The sequence below is a fragment of the Aquarana catesbeiana genome, linkage group LG02 (genome assembly GCF_042186555.1).
Source record: "Aquarana catesbeiana isolate 2022-GZ linkage group LG02, ASM4218655v1, whole genome shotgun sequence".
NCBI classification, from domain to species: Eukaryota; Metazoa; Chordata; class Amphibia; order Anura; family Ranidae; genus Aquarana; species Aquarana catesbeiana.
In genome coordinates, this window is record NC_133325.1 from 310,420,805 (window position 1) to 310,439,759 (window position 18,955).

The 18,955-nt window shown below is 42.9% G+C and overlaps 1 protein-coding gene across 1 annotated transcript in view; it reads left to right on the forward strand.

Annotated features, from left to right (window-relative positions):
- Window positions 1-17,506, forward strand: part of MITD1 (microtubule interacting and trafficking domain containing 1) — a 70,639-nt gene extending 53,133 nt beyond the window's left edge. The window contains exons 6-7 of the mRNA XM_073612967.1: window positions 8,416-8,531; window positions 17,246-17,506. Of these exons, the coding sequence (XP_073469068.1) occupies window positions 8,416-8,531; window positions 17,246-17,330 (201 nt within the window). The 3' untranslated portion in view covers window positions 17,331-17,506. The remainder of the gene's footprint in view (window positions 1-8,415; window positions 8,532-17,245) is intronic.
- Window positions 17,507-18,955: the final 1,449 nt, after the last annotated feature.

Sequence of the window (18,955 nt, forward strand, 5' to 3'; positions counted from 1 at the left end):
CATATGTTAGGGGAAAGGAGGGGAAAAAGAGGGTGGAAGGGGGGGGGGAGAAAAGGGAAAGGAGGATAACCTAACAATATAGGGAACCATTCACATAGGCAATATAAGGGAGAGAGCGCTCCTAGTTCCATTAGAAACGACAAGCTATGGATCAAGAAACACCTGCATACTTAATTTGGTGTTGAGTCCCTTTGGCACCAATGTCTACAATCTAAAAGTCCACCCCTTTTCCTTCTGCAGGGGGGCTGTATAAAAGTCATCCCTGCAGTTGGATAGATTAAGCAAAATAAAGCCTTTTATCTTGAGACTTTCCAGACAAGCGTTTATGGAAGGTCACAAAATGTTGAGCAATGGAAACCTTATAGTGTTTGTTTTTTATACTCCCAAGAAGTTCACCGGTATGGAAACACAGTTGCCGTTTTAGTTTTTCCAACTTAGTTTTTGCACAGGCACTCTAATATCTAGAGAACCCATGCCGTTCCACAATTCACAAATAGTTTTATGTAGATATAAGCACAAAAACCCACAATAGAAGCACTGGGGGATTCTATAAGTCTGTGCAGCCACAGACCTGTGTTGTAGAAGCTGGTGGCTGGTAGATGTAGTTCCACATCAATGGAAGACCAAAACAGTTGGTGCAAACATATAAAACATATTGTTTATTGGTCCAACAACAAACTTAAGAGAGAAAGAAGCTCCTATGTGGACATAGGTGGCAGAGGGATGGATGGGATCAGGCAGAGGGGTGATGGTAGCGGAGGGATGGGATCAGTGGTACTGGCACTCACCAGCTCTTTGTGTCATTCGATTCCCCCTCCTCCATGCTGCTCAGTGTGTTTTCTCCCTTCTGGTGCCTCCAGTGAAACCTCTCCTGATGTCGGGTCTCCTCGAGCTCCTTCCCCTGCACTATACGGTCAGCACATCAGTTGACTTTCTACTTCAGTGTATATCTCTGTGGGCGGGGAAGGGGAGGGGGTTTTATACACCAGGCAGGTTCTGCCTCTGTCTCCAGGAGAGGCAGAGCACTACACACACGGAGCTCCAGATGAGGTCTTAGGACATTGATTCGGCCGAGTCGCAGCATCGATGCAGAATCGTGAAAGTCTGAATCGCGATTCATCGATGCTGCGATTTATATTCAACACCCCTACTCATTGGTCATCTCCTTGAATTACAAACTCTTCTTAGCATAAGAGGCAGACCTTATCACTAACAGGTAGTGGGACTATTTTCGGGTGGATGAATATAATACCCCCACCATCTATGTAATCCTCAAGGTACATAAGAACCTAACAATTCCCCCAGGAAGGCCCATAATATCAGCCATCAAAGGAACTCTGGAACAAATTGGCAAATTCTTAGATGCCCTAATTAAGGGAATGGTGACAGAATTGCCATCTTATGTCCAGGATACAAGAGATGAGCTGTTGAAGATAATGCAGAGTGGACCATTCTCGTCGGTATCGACATTGAGTCCCTTTACACCTCCATCCCGTATGGGTGCCCAAAATGAGTTCATCCTGGAGCTCCTAGCTTTTGCTTTAAACCATAACTATTTTAGGTTTTCTGGGGTGAACTTCTGAGGTACATCGATGATCCTGGTTATATGGAATGGATCGATTGAAGAACTGCAGGATTTCCTGGTGGAGTTGAATACAAATAATAATAGAAACATCAAACTCGCATATACTTTTGATCACAATAAAATTTCCTTCCTTGACCTTTCCATTTTCATTGAGGGGCTAAAACCTTCAGGAAAGAGACAGCGGCCAAAACTCTTCTATTGGCCTCTAGTCATCGCTCTAAACCATTTATTAGGGGTATCCCAATAGGGCAGTTCCTGCATATACGCAGAAACTGTTCTGTGGGCAGTTTTTTGGAATTGAAGCAGATGAGCTCAATGGGAGATTTTGTGAGAGGGGATACTCCCATAGGACAATCTGATGCTTCAGCAAAATGGCTTCAGCACAGAAATGGGAGGAACTCCTGATCACATGTGAAAAAGATCCAGCCCTGTAGCAAGCTGCTGCAGTTCACATTATCGCTCATTATGGATCCCAATGAGAGGAGGTACATGCAGCGCTAACCAATCACTGGCACATTCTGACACAGTCACCTGGTATGTCTAAGATTGTGGGTCCTAGACCTCTATTAGTTGCTAGAAGGGCCAGAAACTTAAGGGATAATCTGGTGCAATCTGAATTTGTACAAACTCCCTCTAGGAATTGGCTCACTGACCTACTCTGTTTTGAATGGTATGTTGCCGTGTGGACACTGCTATATCTGCAGTTTTGTGGATCGAACCGATAGATTCACCAGTAAAGACCGGCATAGGGTCTAATACATAAAACAATTTGTGAATTGTAGAATGGCATGGGATGGGTTCTCTAGATTCTTTGAAAGGGCACTCTAATATGTTTGTAAAACTAAATGCCAACTGCGTGTCCGCATCGGTGAACACCTTGGGAGTATAATTGAAAACAAAACACAATAAGGGTGCCATTGCTCAATATTTTGCGACCTTCCATAACTCTTGTCCAGACAGTCTCAAGCACAAAGGCTTCTTTGTGCTTAAGCTATCCATCCATTTAATGCAGTCCTCCTGTGGAAGGAAAAGGAGTAGATTTTTGCAGATTTGTATGCAGATGTTTCTTGATCCATAGCTTGTAATTTCTAATGGAATTGGGAGCGCACTCTCCCTTATATTGTCTCCTTATGTGTATGGTTCCCTATATTATTAGGTTATCCTTCTTTCCATCCCTCTCCCCCCTTCCCCCCCTCTTTTGCCTCTCCCCTTCTTTTTTCCCTCCTTTCTCCTGAGATATATGTGTTGGAGCATCTTGGATATTTTATCATCTAAGGGTGATTTTTGTACATTCCTTTACCCCTCGCTGTGTTCCACCGGTTCTCTCCTTTTTTGGGTATTTTTGAATGTGTGGAAAACCCAGATGGGTATGTGTAGCTTTATCTCTTTAGTCCAATTCAGGACTTTATGAACTTGCCAATAATTCTCACAAATAATTATGATCATGATGTTGATAGAATGATACTGTAGCTATCGGGGAGTTAAACCTGGAAATGACATCAGCCCTTTTATAAGCCCATGATGCGACAGCCACAGCATCCTGAGGAGGCTCACGTGACCCAGTGAGTGAAATACTTTGACGTTATCCTGCCTGCCCTCCAGACCACTCCATGTGGCTCATCCACCTGCCACTCCACATGTCACGCCGCCAGGCACTAGCAATCAATCATGTGAGTAGCCATTTTCTGGATTTTAATAAATATCAGTTGGTTTTATGATATAAGCACTATTGGCGATCCTTTCTTTATACATGCTTTTTGGTGAGGCTATTATGATGTGAAGCAGTGGCATCAAGGAGGAGGAATGAGGAGAAAAGGATACCATATACCTGGTGGCACTAGAAAGTGTGTTTGGCTGAACTTAAATGTGAGGTCACATTCATTCAGGTGAGAGTACACCCAAGGGGGAGCACGAGTGAAGTGTCACACAGGCATATTAATTGAGCACTTTAAAAAGTAAATGGAGTTAGAATCACTAGGAGGTATTGGTTTATGGCAGCACGGCATCAATAAATAGACTTTTTTCACTGGAATGACACTAAAGACTGCACTTATGTTCATATTTATTTTCTTACACAGTGATTTATTGGCACATTAATTGTGTTAATTTTCATATATGCATTTACATATTTTTACACTTGTGTGATCATTCACAAAAAGAAATCTTGGAATTGTTATTAATATTAATTTTGTCTTTGAGATTAGACACTATATAGGTTTTTAAATTTAGCATTGGTCAATAGGAGCACGGCACATTGGTTTCTTTGGCGTGACTCCATCAAATTGAGACGGCACTAAGTCGGCCCGTGCACAAGCGTTAGCCGTGGCTGGGGATACAGCACAAAGTCGATGGAGGTCGACAAGAGAAGCTAGTGACCTTACACAACCTCCGGGTGAGATTTTTATTGGGAGGTGATTCTCGGGACTATAACTGCTCATATGAGCTCCCTCCTTACTATGTGGCTCGCCCGGTGAAGAGTGTGTTTGTTTGTGTCTGTGGCTCTTGCTCTCCCCTGCTGCTCTGCTGCATATGCTTATTGCTTGATTGCTTGAAGCATCTGCCATGAATTTATGCTTTTACATATGCTGATGGGCGACTCCACTAATGGCCATGCCATAGTGCAGTGGTTCTTAACACTGTCCTCAAGTACCCCCAACAGGCCATGTTTTTGGAATTAGCTGTCCAAAATAGCAAGCCATTGACTCTGATTTAAAACACCTGTGCAAGATAAAGGAAAACCTGCAAACATGGCCTGTTGGGGGTACTTGAGGACAGGGTTAAGAACCACTGCTATAGTGGATACCAGCATAGCTCTGTGATACTTTGAATGGCCACTCGGCCTCTTAGAGAGACAGTTGGACTGTACTACCTCGCATATTAACCGGTTTCACCACTTAGGATTTCACTACACTTTGTGGAGGATCAATCAGATTGACTCTGAATTGCAACCCTGTGACTCACCTCCACCTTGGTAGATTAAGACCTACCACTGATCTCTGTTCTCCTTTCCCCCTGTGAATACTCCCACTTATCAGCTACTGCTGGTCCCCATTTCATTTATAGCTGCTATTTACCTCTCTGCTGCTTGTATCAGTGTGTGTATGGTGGTGAGTCTGTGAGCTTGATCTATGTTTTTAATAGTACTTGATAACGTTGTCATTTGTCCTTTTATTGGGGTATGGTGAAGGTTTTGTCTTTTGTGTGTTTACATCAAATTATGTAATTTTTGTTAAAGTGTTGCTAAACCCAGGACCCCTGCATTTACTATATCTGGTCTCCCACAGTACACAAAACATGGAAATGCAATAGTAAATATAAACTGCTAAATACCTTTTCTTATGGGCAGTTAGAGCCGTTTTGTGACTTCTATCAGTGTCTGGTTAAAGCTTGTAGGAGGAGTTTTTATTCTCCCCTGTTTGTCCTATGAGGCTGCAGGACCCCTGAGCCATTGTCTGGACAGTGCTGATTGGCCTTGTGCTGATCACATGCCTTAGGTTCCACAGTGAGTATAACAAGTATGTTTTACTGCATATACACACTGATTTTACTGTTGTGGGTTTAGTAACGCTTTAATAAAACCTGAGCTTTTGTAATGCTGCAGTTAGTTCCTACTTGGAGCCCGTTTTTTTGATGTGAACTCACCTTGAGTTCAAATCATCCTATTAAGGTTCCAGTAACACCATCTGTAATTTTGGCGAGTCGGCAGGTAATTTACTTATTACGCAGTGGTATACCCTTTCCTTTTAATTTTGTTCCATTATATTGTCGTATACTGTAACCTATACACAAGCTCAATTTATCCCTGCCTCCATGGTTTGCTCAGGTGTGACCAGTAGACTAATTACTAAGAAAAGATATTTAAAGCGCCCAAATGAGTGATATATTTCTGTATAAAATAAAGTCTTATTTAGACTGAGAATATTTTTCCACAGCACATTTATGGACCAAAATCTAGGGCTAGGAGTTCCACCTACATGGAGAATGGACACCAATACTCATACATGTCCCTAAGGTGCTGAAAATAGAAATCTGTGAAGATGTTTACAGAGTAGCTAAAGTTTGTCAGCATACTGGAAGTGTTGTTCTTGTCCTCATTTTTGTTATTACTGAGAGTAGCATTTTATCACCTAGTAAATCATTTATTTTTCGTTTACTTGTACTAATTCAGGGGTGAGCAACCTTTTGAGCACAGTGTGCCGAAAAATGTTTTTAAAAAAATTGAGGGTGCCGATTTTAGAACAAAAAATGTCAACTTCACACTCTCCATCACGAAAAGGATTTTTCATAAAGTAGATGCTGTAAACTACTTTATTAGTGAGAAATTAACATCCTTCAATCTCACGCCTCAGATCAGCCCCAATTTCTGCAACTCCACACCTCAGATCACTGTCCCCCCTGCAAATCTGTTTCACCACTGTACCCATTTGATCATCTGCCCCACCACTGTACTACCCTGCACATCTGCTCCACCACTGTAACCCCCTGCTCATCTGCCCCACCACTGTAAACCCCTGTACATCTGCCCCACCACTTTATTCCTCTGCTCATATGCCCCACCAATGTAACCCCCTGCACATCTGCCCCACCACTGTAACCCCCTGCACATCTGCTCCACCACTGTAACCCCTTGCACATCTGCCCCACCACTGTAACCCCTTGCACATCTGCCCCACCACTGTAACCCCCTGCACATCTGCCCCACCACTGTAACCCCCTGCACATCTGCTCCACCACTGTAACCTCCCTGCTCATCCTGCCCATCGCTGTACCCCCCTGCTCATCTCTTCCACTGCTGAACCCCCTTCTCATCTCTTCCACTAATGTACCTCCCTGCACATCTGCCCCACCGCTGTACCCTCCTGCTCCTCTGTCCCACCTCTGAACCCCTCCTGTTCATTTTCCCCACTGCTGTACCCTCCTGCTCATCTGCTCCACTGCTGTAACCTCTTCTCATCTATGATATGCGTGATATGCAGAGTGGTGAAAGCAAGCAGAGATGAGACACATCTACCTGTCCTGGCACACTCATCTTGCTGATCCACCTCTCGCATCCAGCCCACGTGATATATGTGATGTCACATACAAGCATCTGGAATGGATGCGCAATGATGTGCTCAGGTCAGGGGCATTTTCGGAAAGCAGTGGGCCTGTGTGCAGGATCATAAGTTGGGCCCCCACTGCTGAGAAAAAGTGGTTGGGTGTGATTTTTATTGCGCTGAATACTGGCTGTGGCTTAAAGGGACACAGAGTGCAGGGGTTCAGTAGTAAGTGACGCAAAGGTTCAGGAGTAATTTCAACAAAGTTCCCAGAAGCTCAACAGTAATTCCACAAACTGTCACCTGATTGTGGTTTTCGCAATCACAGTGAAATCCCTTCTTTCTGAGATTGGTAGTGGCAACCAAGCGAGTCCTCTTCCTACAGATGGTGGACGGGGCTAGCAGGACTGTGATTGGCTTTAGCAGTGGCCAAGACAGTCCTCCTCCTCCTGGAAATAGGGACCCCCCCCCCCTACAGGAACTGCACCCAATCTCTTCCCCATCACAAAAGCTGACGATCGCAGCTACAGTTAGAACCAAACAATGTTTCCCATCTTTTACAATGTGTGTGGGCACAGTGCCTCCCCCTCAGTGCAGGTGCGGTGTGGAGAATTCTGAAATTGGAATGCATTAGTGTCTCACTGACACTTCCCTGCGCGGCTCTGCTGATGGGGAGGGAGTCGAGTGCCGGCAAAAGAGGCTTTGCATGTCGCTTGCGGCACCAGTGCCGGGGGTTGCCTACCCTTGTACTAATCTATGAGATGTTCATTCTTATCTTAAAAAATTAACACTTTAGAGAGTAACGTTAAAAAGGAGCAGGAACCAATTACATGATAATTTCAGCAGCTTAGTGTGGCCGGGCCAATGAGAGCGTATTTCTACAAATCATAATGCTTCCTAACCACTGTATGTTCTAAAATAAAGCCCAATTCACCTATACAAGTGTGTGACGTACTTGCCTGCTCCCAAATAAAACAGTAGGTTTAACCGTATTTCTATTTCTGGTATGCCTCTGCTATATAAAAGTAAGCTTACTTCCACCCAAAACTCACATTTAGTTTTGTTACATGCTGGAGAGTTAGGCCTCGTTTACAGGGGCGTACTTAAGCATACGTTGGTGCGAGGGCCGTGTTTGCCTGCATGGGGATGCACAGATGTTTTGTGCATCTCCGTATAATTATTAAATAAATATTCAAAATGGATAGTGCATTCACAAAAGTTGTATGACTTATACATGTTACAAAACACCACAAATTAAAAACTAGAGTCGCCAAAAGGGTGAATGGATTGTGTTGTTGCCCATTTGTGGGGTAGCATTACTAACTTAATACAAAAGGAATTGCATAATATCCATAAAATGTAAATATTATGTCAGGATGTGCATATTGACTTAGTATGGCTTTAGAAAGGAAGTGATAAACAAGACACCTAGGTAGCAGATTTGTTTTTATTATTTTTACGCTGTTGTCTTGATAGATGATAGGGATAGTGTAAGAGAACTTCAAGTGCACATTTGTATGTTCTTGCTGTGTATAGAAATAAAGGGCTATATTTTTTTTTGTATGATTCAGATAACAGCAGTGTACTTGTTTGCCTACACTAGGTGCTGAAGACAGAACTAATTTGATGGTTCTTCCAAGTTCCTTAAGCAGAGGCTGTTTACATATCTGTTTGTGTTTATTGTAAAGCATTGTGTTGTGTATATTAAAAACATTATAGTTACTATTTTTATCAGATTTATTTTTGTTTACGCTTAAAACATGTCACGTTTTCTAACTGTTTTATTTGAAGCAGGAAAATGGGAAAGATCAACAGATGTGCATTCTGCAAGAGATACAAATCTCCCTTTTGGATTATGGTGTTATATTAGAGTTCAGCTTTTCCCCATCCATCCACGACCGGGAGATCAGGTAGACAACTAACCTAAATCTGTCTTGCTTACTGGTATTGATACAAAGTACTGTTGCATTTCTCACCACCCCCCACCAACACATCAAGAGAAAGAGAGTGAGAAGTTAGCATTTGGTGTACAAAGGCTCCATACAAGTCTCCCCATGCAAAGGAACATTGGTGTGATTTGAATATTTGCGCACAGATCAGAAGCAACTCAAAAGGCACTCGGAAGCATCCCAGACACAATCTTAATGCTCTAAGGCAGGGTTTTCTTAATCTAGGGCCCGTGGATCGCTAATGGATGGGTTTCAGGGGGTCTGTAAGGGTAAAAAAAAAAATAACATTTACTTTCATTATACAGCCCTCCCCTTGTCCCAATCAGTGGTTTCCCATTAAAATAAATTAAACAAAACGCACCCTGCCACTGGTTATAGCACCAACCGCTAAGCGTCTCTTGAATAGTTGCCATTCCACGATAGTATGTGCTAATTTTAATGTACTAATAGTAGTAGTCACAAGAGGATTGTATTTCATTTTTGTAATGAGTGGCCATTACTTTTTGAATGAAAAGGAGTGATCTTTTTTTGTTAAGATTGTTTACTTTATTTAAACTTTGTATGTCATATATGTGCTTATGCTGTCATCTACTACCTAATGAGTGCCTTTAGCTTAGTCACTAAGGTAGTCGTTTTGTTTTTGTTTTTTTTGTAAAAATCTTTATTTCTTTATTGTACATCATGGGACACAGAGCCTTAAGTAATTACTTAATGGGTTATAGCCTACCATCAGGTGTTGACACTGGTAAACCCTAACTAAGGAAGTTTACTCCCCTATATAACCCCTCCTCCTTCCAGGAGCACATCAATTTTTTCGCCGGTGTCTAAGATGTTGGTCACGAGTGAAGAAGTGCTCTGAGGAGCTCCAGGAGGCATCCATGCTGGATTTAAATGCCTCCATAAAAAGAAACCAGATCCATCCAGAAGTGCCACTGAGGCCTAAAATGGATGATACCTGGGACCTCGTATCCAAAACACAAGGTTTTGCCTGTAATGCCTCTCTTAGTAGGGCTGGACCCCAGGAACCCAGGGCTTAGGTCTTGTTACATTACCTCAAGCTTCCTGATGTGGGGTGCTATACAAGGCCCAAGGCAGTTGGACCCCGTTTTAACGGACCCAGTCCTTGAAGGTTTGTTAAACGTAACCCGTCGTGATGGGTGAAAGCTGGATTTTCTGTTAAATCAGCAAAATTTTGCGGCGAGGACAAGGGAAGGAAAGAGAGACTTAGATGTTAAAAACATTTATACATTTCTTTCATTGAAGGAAAAATGTTGTCATGCCTTAAAATCTCCACTAGATGGAGTCTATGAACATACCTTACTCTGTTGTCTCACTGTTTTCTCAGTTCTGTGCCTGGCTGTACAGCATGTGGAAGAAGATTTTTGCAAGGTAGGAAAAGCAGCAAAAAATGTCTATTTTCTTCCCCTGATGGGACCAGAGGGTTAGGGGGACAGCAGCGCTTTACCCCCCCTCCCCCCGCCGTGGGGGAGACAGAGGGTTCCGTTATTATACCACTGAAAGTTGGTTACTGTGGCTGTATTTTTTTACACAGGTCTGTGCCTAACTGCAGGAGGCTCCGCCGCCCCTCCCCCCCTTATGTTGGTCTGGGGAGGGGGCGGGGCCTAATGCAGGTGCTATGAAACGTCCACTGATGAACGGTAGGCTAATAGCAGATAAATACAGCTGTGTCAGTCTCTCCTCTGCTGATGAGGAGGAAACAAGCTGCCTGCACACAGGGACACACGAACTGTGGGACACGTATGGGTTGCCTCTGTTTTTGTACTTAGGACTATGCCTGCCAAAAAAGACACCACAAAAGCCAAAAGAGTAAAAGTTTCACCCTCAGGCATTGGGATTTCAAGCTGTATTTCCACGCTGTCTTCTTCGCCTGAGTTACCAATCATGGCAACTCAGGGTGAGCCATTAGAGCAAATTGTTGGTGCAGTTGCCTCTCGCATCTCAGCATCTGCATACGTGACTGAAGAAACCCTTTCCTCCTCACTCCAGGGTGTGGAAGAAAGACTAGCGGCTTTAATCGTATCCTCCATTCAAATGGATAGGAAACGTACTAGGTCCCCCTCCCCCCGCTTCAGCTTTACAAGGGGAACAGTGGGCACACGATGAGGTTCTACCCTCAATCAATCAAGAAGAGCTTACCGACGATTCTTCTACTGAGGAAACAACGGTAGATAAACCTTTTTCAGCGTCTCAATCTGAAAAATTGTTGATACAAACTCTTTACAGAGATGGTTCGTTCCTCTTTCATGCTGCCTCTAACAGAGTCTCATGAAAACGTGGCCTCTTCTTTATGTTCCTTAAAACCTTACCAACCTTTGCATGCGTTTCCTGCGCACGCATTACTTGAACAGCTTATTTTTTCAGAATGGGATAAACCGGATAAACATTTTCTCCCTCCTAAGAGGTTCTCAATTCTCTATCCTCTGGAGGAGAAATTCTCCAAAAAATGGAAAGTATCAGCAATTGACGCTGCAATTCCCAATGTGAATAGTAAATTAACTTATCCTGTAGACAATGCACAGATACTTAAAGATCCAACAGATAAGAAGTTGGAATCCCTGCTAAAGTCTGCAGCCCGCAGTCGCCGCGATAGGCGTCTACCAATCTCTAAAGGACCAATTCAAACAGGCCCTTAGAGAGCTTCCTACACAACAAGCTCACGATTTGGCTGAACTACCTAAGGCATTATGTTTTGCCATAGATGCCATCAAAGACTCTATTCACCAGGCATCCTGCCTCATGCTTATGCTTGTACATATGCGCAGAATCCTGTAGTTGAAAAATTGGTCAGCTGAAACACCATATAAAAACCTCCTAACTGCGTTCCCCTTTCATGGGAAGCGACTATTTTGAGAAGACTTGGATGAATATATCAAGATAATTTCTGCTAGGAAAAGTACCTTTTTACCAGTCAAAAGAAAATATAAACGCCCTGCATTTAAACTGACTCTTTCCCCTGTGCCAGGGGCTTCAGCCTCTAGGCAGTGGCGACTGCCTCCATCATCAGACTCGAGGAAAGGCACAGGGTCAGACCCAGGCTCAAAAGAATCCCTGGGGTAGGAAATCTGCAAAACAGAATCCTAAAGCCTCATCATGAAGAGGCAACCCCCCTCACCAAGGTGGGGGGGGGAGACTTCTGCAATTTTCAGGCACTAGACCGATTAATATCTCAAGGGGTGATCATACAGATACCCACAAAAGAGCAAGGTCTGGGATAAAGAGCAAGGTCTGGGAGTTTATTCAAACCTTTTTATGGTACCAAAGCCAAGTGGAGATGTCAGACCCATTCTAGATCTAAGAAACCTAATCAATTCCTGAAGATCCGCTCCTTTTGCGTGGATACAATCAGGTCGGTAGTTTCTTTCCTTTTAGGAAGAGAACTTCTGGCATCAATCGACATCAGGGATGCATATCTGCATGTCCCTATATTTCCTGCTCATCAAAAGTTTCTGCTGTTCGAGTTAGAACAGCAGCATTTTCAATTTGTAGCCCTGCCCTTTGGGCTAGCCACAGCACCTCTGGTGTTCACCAAAGTGCAGGCCCCACCTCTAGCCAGGTTAAGGGCACAGGGCATAACAATCGTAGCATACCTAGATGATCTATTACTTATAGATCAATCAGCGACTCGTCTGGTGCAAAGCGTACGCACTACAACCAACTATCTGAAAAGTTTGGGTTGGATTCTCAACATAGAGAAATCTTCCTTAATACCGCTGAGAAGGCTGGAGTATTTGGGTCTGATCATAGATACAGCCCAGGAAAGGGTGTTCTTGCCTTAGGCAAAAAATCAACTCCATAAGAGAACTGGTGCGGAGGGTCAGGTCAGTTGGCAATCCCTCCATTCGCCTCTTCAGGAACCATGGTAGCTTCATTCGAAGCAGTTCCCTATGTCCAGTTCCCTTCAAGACTGTTGCAAAACAGTATCCTGTCTGCTTGGAACAAAACAATTCAAGCTTTAGACTCGCCAATGCGGCTGTCCCCAAGAGTGGCCCAAAGCCTCACTTGGTGGTTATTAACCCAGAATCTGCGGAAAGGAAAATCCTTCAGACCAGTCATCTGGAAAGTGATAACGACGGATGCAAGCCTTTCAGGCTGGGGAGCAGTACTAGAAAAGACAACTGTCCAAGGACAGTGGTCAAGTACCGAAAGACGCTTGCCCATCAATATCCTAGAAATTCGGGCAGTACGCCTGGCTCTAAAGGCCTGGACTGTCAGGTTACGGGATTGTCCTGTCAGGATTCAATCCGACAATTCCACAGCTGTGGCCTATATCAATCACCAAGGGGGCACCAAAAGTCTCTCAGTGCAGAGAGAGGTGAACCATATTCTAACTTGGGCAGAAAGGAATGTTCCATGAACAGAGAATTGGCAGGCAGACTACTTAAGTCGCCAGCAGTTATTCCCAGGGGAATGGTCTCTTCACCCCTACCTATTTCGGGCTGTTTGTCAAAGATGGGGGACTCCGGACGTGGATCTTCTAGCATCCAGGTTCAACACGAAGTTGGTCAACTTTGTGGCCAGAACAAGGGATCCATTCGCACGCGGAACAGATGTGTTAGTGACCCCCATGGGATCAGTTTTCACTGATCTATGCATTCCCCCCCCCATTTCAGTTGCTGCCTCGACGACTTTGCAGGATCAAGCTGGAAAGAAAGCCGACAATTCTGGTAGCACCAGCATGGCCCAGAAGGTCATGGTACGCAGAAATCGTAAAGATGGCAGTGGAGGGCCCATGGTCCCTCCCACTATGGCCAGATCTGCTCTCTCAGGGACCGATATTCCATCTTTCCTTACGGTCTCTAAATTTAACGGCTTGGCTATTGAAACCCACATTCTAAAGAAACTTGGGTCTTCCGGGTCAGTTATCTCTACCCTGTCTAATGCTAGGAGGCCAACTTCCAGAACTATATATTAGAGTCTGGAAGGCTTGCGTTTCCTGGTGTGAATCCAAGGGTTGGCACCCTGGGACATATATCCTAGGCAGAATTCTTGCCTTTCTGCAATTAGAAATGAAATTGGCCTTGAGTACTATTAAGGACCAAGTCTCAGCTTTATCGGTCTTATTTCAAAGACCACTTGCTACTCATTCTTTAGTCCGGGGCTTTATACAAGGGGTGACGCAGCTTAATCTGCCCGTCAAACCTCCCTTGAACCCTTGGGACTTAAACTTAGTTTTGTCTGTGTTACAAAAACAGCCATTTGAACCAATACAACAGATTCCCCTAGTCCTTCTGACAAGGAAGTTGGTATTTTTGGTTGCTATATCCTCAGCAAGGAGGGTTTTAGAATTGGCTGCTCTTTCTTGTAAAGAGCCATATTTTATCTTTCATGAGGACAGAGTGGTGTTAAGCCCTCGTCCAGGCTTTTTGCCAAAAGTTATTTCAGGTTTTCACCTGAACCAGGATATTGTCCTGCCATCGTTTTTTCCATAACCATGTTCCAAGGAAGAAAAGTCACTACTTTGTCTTGATGTGGTGAGAGCAGTGAAAATCTATTTAAAGAAAACTGCTCAGATTCGTAAGACTGATGTCTTATTTATTCTGCTGGAGGGTCCTAAGAAGGGACAGGCAGTGTCGAAATCCACTGTTGCTAAGTGGATTCGGCAAGTGATAATTCAAACTTATGATTTAACCGCTTCCCGACCGCCTCACGCAGATATACTGCGGCAGTAGGGCAGGAACAGGCAGATAAAGGTACGTGTACGTGGCCCTTTAAGAGGCCGCTTGCGGGAGCGCGCACGCCCACCTGCCAGGAGCTCTGTGACCGTGGTCGCGAGTCCTGCGGACTCTATGTCCGCAGGGATACCCGCGATCGTCTCACGGTGAGGAAGAACGGGGAGATGCTAATGTAAACAAGCATCTCCCTGTTCTGCCTAATGACACTGTCACTGATCACAGCTCCCTGTAATCAGGAGCAGTGATCAGTGTAGTGTCACACACAGCCCCCCCCCCCCACAGTTAGAATCACTTCCTAAGACACACTTAACCCCTACAGCGCCACCTAGTGGTTAACCCCTTCACTGTCAGTCACATTTACACAGTAATCAATGCAATTTTTATTGCACTGATCACTGTATAAATGTGAATGGTCCCAAAATCACGCCAAAAGTGTCCAATGTGTCCACCATAATGTCGCAGTCACGATAAAAATTGCTGATTGCAGCCATAACTAGTAAAAAAAAAAAAATATCAATAAAAATGCCATAAAACTATCCCCTATTTTGTAGACGCTATAACTTTTGCGCAAACCAATCAAACACTTATATGTAGAAGAGTACGTATCGGCCTAAACTGAGGAAAAAAAAATGTTTTATATATATTTTTTGGGGATATTTATCATCGCAAAAAGTAAAAAATAATGCGTTTTTTTTCAAAATTGGCGCTATTTTTTTGTTTATAGCGCAAAAAATAAAAATCGCAGAGGTGATCAAATACCACCAAAAGAAAGCTCTGTCTGTGGGAAAAAAAGAACGTCAATTTTGTTTGGGAGCCACGTCGCACAACCGCGCAATTTTCAGTTAGAGCAACGCAGTGCCGAATCGCAAAAAGTGCTCTGGTCAGGAAGGGGGTAAATCCTTCGGGGGCTGAAGTAGTTAAGGGGTAAAATCCCCCCATTTCAAGTTAAGGCGCATTCTACCAGGTCGGTTAGTGCTTCTTGGGCAGTGCGTCATCAGGCCTCCATGGATCAGATCTGTAAGGCCGCAACTTGGTCTTCAGTGCATAAATTCACAAAATTTTATCAGGTGGATGTAAGGAGGTATGAGGGTATCGCCTTCGGGTGCAGTGTGCTGTAAGGAGATGTATAAATCCTCAAGTCTGGGTGTACCCTGCAGGTTGTTTTCTCCCACCCCTCATGTGGCATTGCTATGGGATGTCCCATTAAGTAATTACTAAAGGCTCTGTGTGCCATGGTGTACGATAAAGACAATAGGATTCTTATAACAGCTTACCTGTAAAATCCTTTTCTTGGAGTACATCATGGGACACAAAGGTCCCTCCCCTCTTTTTTGGGATACAAGTATATTGCTTTGCTACAAAAACTGATGTGCTCCTGGAAGGAGGAGGGATTATATAGGGGAGTAAACTTCCTTAATTAGTGTTTACCAGCGTCAACACCTGACGGTAGGCTATAACCCATTAAGTAATTACTTAAGGCTCTGTGTCCCATGATATACTCCAAGAAAAGGATTTTACAGGTAAGCTGTTATAAAAATCCTATTTTTTGCTTTTCGAACAAGATAAGGCAGTACAAACATTCCCAAAATAAGACTTCTGAACCATCTGTTATACATAACTTCTAAAGGCATGCAATCTGAATGAAAGGATTTTTATCATTATAAAACTTGCAAAACAATTCTGGAAGCAGACCTTAAATTATAGGACCAGCCATAGGGAATTTAATATCGAGGGTAAGGGAATAGGGGATAGGGAGTCAGGGAAAGAAAGATGGAGGAAGATACATCACAAAGGGGAGTAGGGAGAGCAAAATAGCCCTCCCAGCTCCCAGAACAAACTAGTAATAGGAACAAAAACAATGTACATTCTAGCTGTTCCCTGGTTGACCAATCCTACAATAAAAAGCGATAGGATTGACACTTGTCTGAGTAAACGCAGATAATAGCTGTATTAATTGTTTATACATGTCAGGAGGCGAAATCTATCCACAAAGCCCAAATATTCTAGAACTTGATATAGTTATCAGTAAATTGGTGCCTCCACTCTTCAGCATCCATTATATCCTGCACCTTCAGTAGCCATTCTCTAACTGTAGGGACTACCAAAGACTTCCAATGGCTTGGAATGAAATAGCATAGAAAGTGGGTTGTCCGCTATCTGATGCTGAGTCACCCTAATAATTAGGTTACGGACATCCACCCAGAAAGGTCGGAGAATAGGAAGAGCCCACCATAGGTGTAAAATGGTACACCTCTGCCCACAACCTTTCTTACAGAGTCCTGATCTTGTTGGATATATGCAAGGCAGTCTGTCTGGAACCCTATACCATCTCAATAAAAATTTATAAGAGGACTTCTGAGTCTTAGAATTGACATAGGAGGAATGGGCTAACAGTGATTTTGTCTATACTGCTGTCAGGTAAACTCCGAACTAGTCCCATCTATTAAGGGTGGTATTTTGATACTTGTGTTTTCCTTGAACTCTCCATAGGTGCACTAGTTTTCTATTTAGTTTCACGAGACATCGTTACACAAGGTTAAAGTGGGCCCTGGTTTCAGTGTATAGCTCAGCCTTAAAGAATATTTCTGGTACATCTCTCTGGTGTGGTGTGGTGTTGTGGAGTGTAGTAGAAAACTGAAACTACTCTGTACTGAAACTTACAAACCTTGTGATTACTTTTTCTTCATCACTGGCGTATAATGAAGCTGATTGCAGCATAGGACATAGTAAGGTGATGGTTCCTGTTCTTTGTCAACAGCTGTAACCTGTTGTGTATGAAAGCTTTTGGCCATTGTTTTTTTGTTTGGATGAGCATCCAGCTATAGTTTATAGAAAACCAGGACTGAGGCTGATTTTTTATTTTATTTATTTTTTTCCACAAGAAATTAAAACCATGTTCATGGTAGAATTCATTTATTTTCAATATGTATGCTCTGTATTTCTTATTTTGTAAAATGTATTTCTGTTTTTCTTTTGTGATAGATTTAACAATGGCTGGTTGATTAAAATTGGTCGAGGTCTTGACTATTTTAAGAAACCTCAGGTAAGGACATTAACATTTCCATAGTGAATGAACCAATGAGGAAAAAACGTTTGATTAAAAAGTCCATCACCAATTTTTTATTTTGCAGAAACCTTTCTTTGACACTCCTGATATTTGTAAGATTCGCCCATTTAACTAATTCTTGCCTTAAAGAGGTTGTATACCCCCAATGCGGAAGTTGTACCTATAGGTAATCCTATAATAAGACTTACCTATAGGTATAGTAAATATCTCCTAAACGTGCGCTGTTTAGGTGATATTTACCTTGTAGTGCGCCAATGATGTCATTGGCACATGCACTGTTAAATGGCCCTCCGTGCCGTTGCTTCACTAGCGAGTGCCGTTACTGGCAGCTCCCGCGCGCTTGTGATGTCACGAACTCCGGACAGTCACAGAGCCGGAGTCCGTGGCCCCGGAAGGAAGAGGGGCGCACATGGATGCGGCCTCCACCGGGGACATTGCGGGCTTTGTAAGAACATTCTGCTTTTACTTTGCACGGAACTAAAAAGGAAGAAAAACCCATAAGAGTTTACTTCCTCTTTAAGAGTAACATGATTTGTAAGAGATTATCTTTTAGTTGGGATGTTGCTGGAAGAAAATTGACTGTTCAGAATAGGAGTATGAAGGTTGCCATTACTAACAGTCCCTCTTTATCCCTGCATGACTAATTAGTGAGTCTCTGACCTTGAATAAGCTTGCATATTCATGGTTGAAACATGCACATCTTTTTTTCCAAGTTAGTGACTTTGTAAATAGTGAAGTGGCCAAAAGGATGACAGCCCTTGGATCAGTACCTTAGAAATTAGACATGTGCACTGACAAAAAAATTTGTTCGTTTTAGTTTTTTTGCTTTTTCGGAAATTTGGAATTTCGGATTTTCTTTCTTTTTTTCAGATTTTTGAATTTCTGAATTTTCGAAATTCGAAAATTTGAAAATCTGAAAAAAAGAAAGAAAATCAGTAAAATTCGAAATAACTAACTATTAAATTATAGGTATTTTCACGTTTATTTCATTTTTGTCTGCTGTGTGTGTATTCAAATTTAGATCTTCACCTTTTAACTTGTATCTTGTCATGTTATGTAAGTATTTAAAATGGATGTAAATCCTCACATATACCCAGTGAAGTGAACAGCCTCAGATGATACACAGAGATGAAACAAATCTCCCTACATATGTTTTACTTGTATATCAGCTGTCTTCAGCTTTATATACTGTTTAGAAAGTGCACATCCTATTAGAATTTTCACTTCCTCATTCAGCACTGGGTGTGGATTCTTTGCTTACACCGAGAGACAGCTGATTGGAGGAAAGGCACACACCCCCCTCCACATAGGAAGATACTTTCAGAGCTGTGCTATGAATAGACCAGCTCTCTGCTAATCTATTTATAGCAACCACTCTGACACAAAATTCAGCCTGGTTTTATCAAAGTTGACAGAGAACTTGTCAGAAGGTTTGCTGATAACAGATGAACAGAGCAGGAGAAAGCCACGGGACTTAGGGCTTTGAAGAGTGATAAGAAAACACTGGAAACATATGCGCCCAGCTCAAATTTCATGAGTGGGGTTTACATCCACTTTAACATAGTTAACTATATAACAAAATAAATAGTCTGCTGTTTGCCCTGTATTTTTAGAGTCGTTTTTCT